This window comes from Echinops telfairi, unplaced genomic scaffold (assembly GCF_000313985.2).
Source record: "Echinops telfairi isolate 266 unplaced genomic scaffold, ASM31398v2 ScPeMD7_5592;HRSCAF=6446, whole genome shotgun sequence".
NCBI lineage: Eukaryota > Metazoa > Chordata > Mammalia > Afrosoricida > Tenrecidae > Echinops > Echinops telfairi.
Genome location: NW_022109491.1, coordinates 14620480 through 14622279, shown reverse-complemented (window position 1 = coordinate 14622279; position 1800 = coordinate 14620480). Strand labels below are relative to the sequence as shown.

Sequence of the window (1800 nt, the reverse complement as noted above, 5' to 3'; positions counted from 1 at the left end):
GAGAGACAGAGAGAGAGAGAGAGACAGAGAGAGAAGGGAGGTCCTGTGTAGTAAAGGATGTTCAGTAACATCCCTGGTCTCTGTCTACTAGATGTCCTATGTCAACCCTCCCCACCTCCCCCACTCCCACCACCAAGTTGGGCCAGTCAAAAATGTCTCCAGACATTGCTAGGGGACACCACCCTCCCTGGTTAAGGACCACTGGCTTAGAACATGTGGAAATCTTCCCCCGCCGCTTGCCGGACTTTGTCATTAATTATCGTTGTTGGGTGCTGTCAAGGCGGTTCTGCCGCAGAGGGATCTATATGCACCATAGAAAGATTCACCGCCTGGCCTGGGCCATCCTCCCAACTGTTCTTATGTTTGAGCTCGCTGCTGCAGCCACTGGGTAGGAAGAGACTCATTGACAATGGGTAATGGGTGGGAACTGGGGGCTTGGAGGGAACAGGATGGAAGGTGCTGGACCCATGGGAAGACTGCAAACCTTCTGTCCTTGCATAGAGTAGTCCCTCAGTAGCCATGGGCTCCGGAATGAACAACCTGGCCCTCCTGCTGGACCACAGCCCACAACCATGCAGACACTTACCTTCTGGACTGTGAAGGTTCGTATGATGTATTCTGCCAGGGGCTCTGTTTCAATCAGGGTGACTTTAATGTCTCCGTAGACCTCAGTGTCGTCAGGCCAGTACCGCACACACTTCACCTGTGGCCAAGTGAGAGACGGAGAAAGGATGGAGGCGAGAGATGGGGCTGAATGACCAGGTAGCTGAGTGTGACTAGCCACCTCACCTGGACCTCCCCATTCCAATAAACCCCAGGGTGACTTTGCTGGAATGTCCATACCAGGCTGTCTCAGCCAGCCAGGAATCAGCCAACGGTCCAAAGCCCAGCTCACTCCCAAGAGGAATTGAAGCCATGAGACTTAATGCTAGTACTGTCTTTAGCCAGGGTCCTTATCATTTTCCATCTGTGACATTAAGTGATCAACTAGAACTAGGTGCTCTCGGCAGGTCTCATTATACCCATTTGACAGATGACAATAATACTGAAGGTGGGAGGTGGGGGGACTTGTCCAAGGTCCCAGAGCCAGCTTTCTACCTCTGGCCTGAGTCCTCTTTCAGATTGGCGCATGTGAGCGTCTTCAGCTGAGCAGAGATTGGAATAAAAGACGGGGGTAAAGAGAGCAGGCAGAAGCCGAAGTGGCCAGGAAGGGGCATTCTTAAGAGGTGGGAGCTGGGGAGTAGGAGGAGAAAGGTTCGTAGTAGGGAAGGAGGATGGAAGGTCCAGGGTCAAGGGGAAGCCTTGGCAACTCCTCTGCCCCTGCCAGTCAGCCAGATGCTATGAACATCCCACCTTTCACTCACTAAGGCACACTCCGCAGGAGGAAAAGGAGACCTTGATTACCCCTTAAAAGAACAAAAGCATTACCATTCCGGGGGATGGCGCTCGGCCTACAGTGGCGTTTCCCACAGAGTGTTCCGCTGGGTGCTAATCGGTGTTAGGTCAAAACAGGAAACAAAACAAACAGAAAACAGGTTTTGTGGTCAAATGAGTTTGGGAAATGCTGTGGATTAAACAGTTACACAGAACCTTGCCTTGGACCGCGCAGCTCCTTTGAACGTGCTAACGCTAATGAATGTGATTCAGGGCTCTCCGAAAGGGGCACAGCGCCTACAGCATTTCCCAAACGTATTTAACCATGGAACCCTCTTCTCGCTAAGCCTCCTGCAGAGTAGCATCCCATGGAACCCACTTTGGGAAACACTGCTATGGCACCGTCAGCTTTGGTGGTCCAGAAAA

The 1800-nt window shown here is 52.1% G+C and overlaps 1 protein-coding gene across 1 annotated transcript in view; it reads right to left on the bottom strand.

Annotated features, from left to right (window-relative positions):
• PTPRT (protein tyrosine phosphatase receptor type T) overlaps positions 1–1800 on the bottom strand; it is a 459397-nt gene that overhangs the window by 34555 nt on the left and 423042 nt on the right. Inside the window, exons 17-18 of the mRNA XM_045295498.1 lie at positions 1429–1488; positions 587–703 (exon numbers count right to left, since the gene is read on the bottom strand). Of these exons, the coding sequence (XP_045151433.1) occupies positions 587–703; positions 1429–1488 (177 nt within the window). The remainder of the gene's footprint in view (positions 1–586; positions 704–1428; positions 1489–1800) is intronic.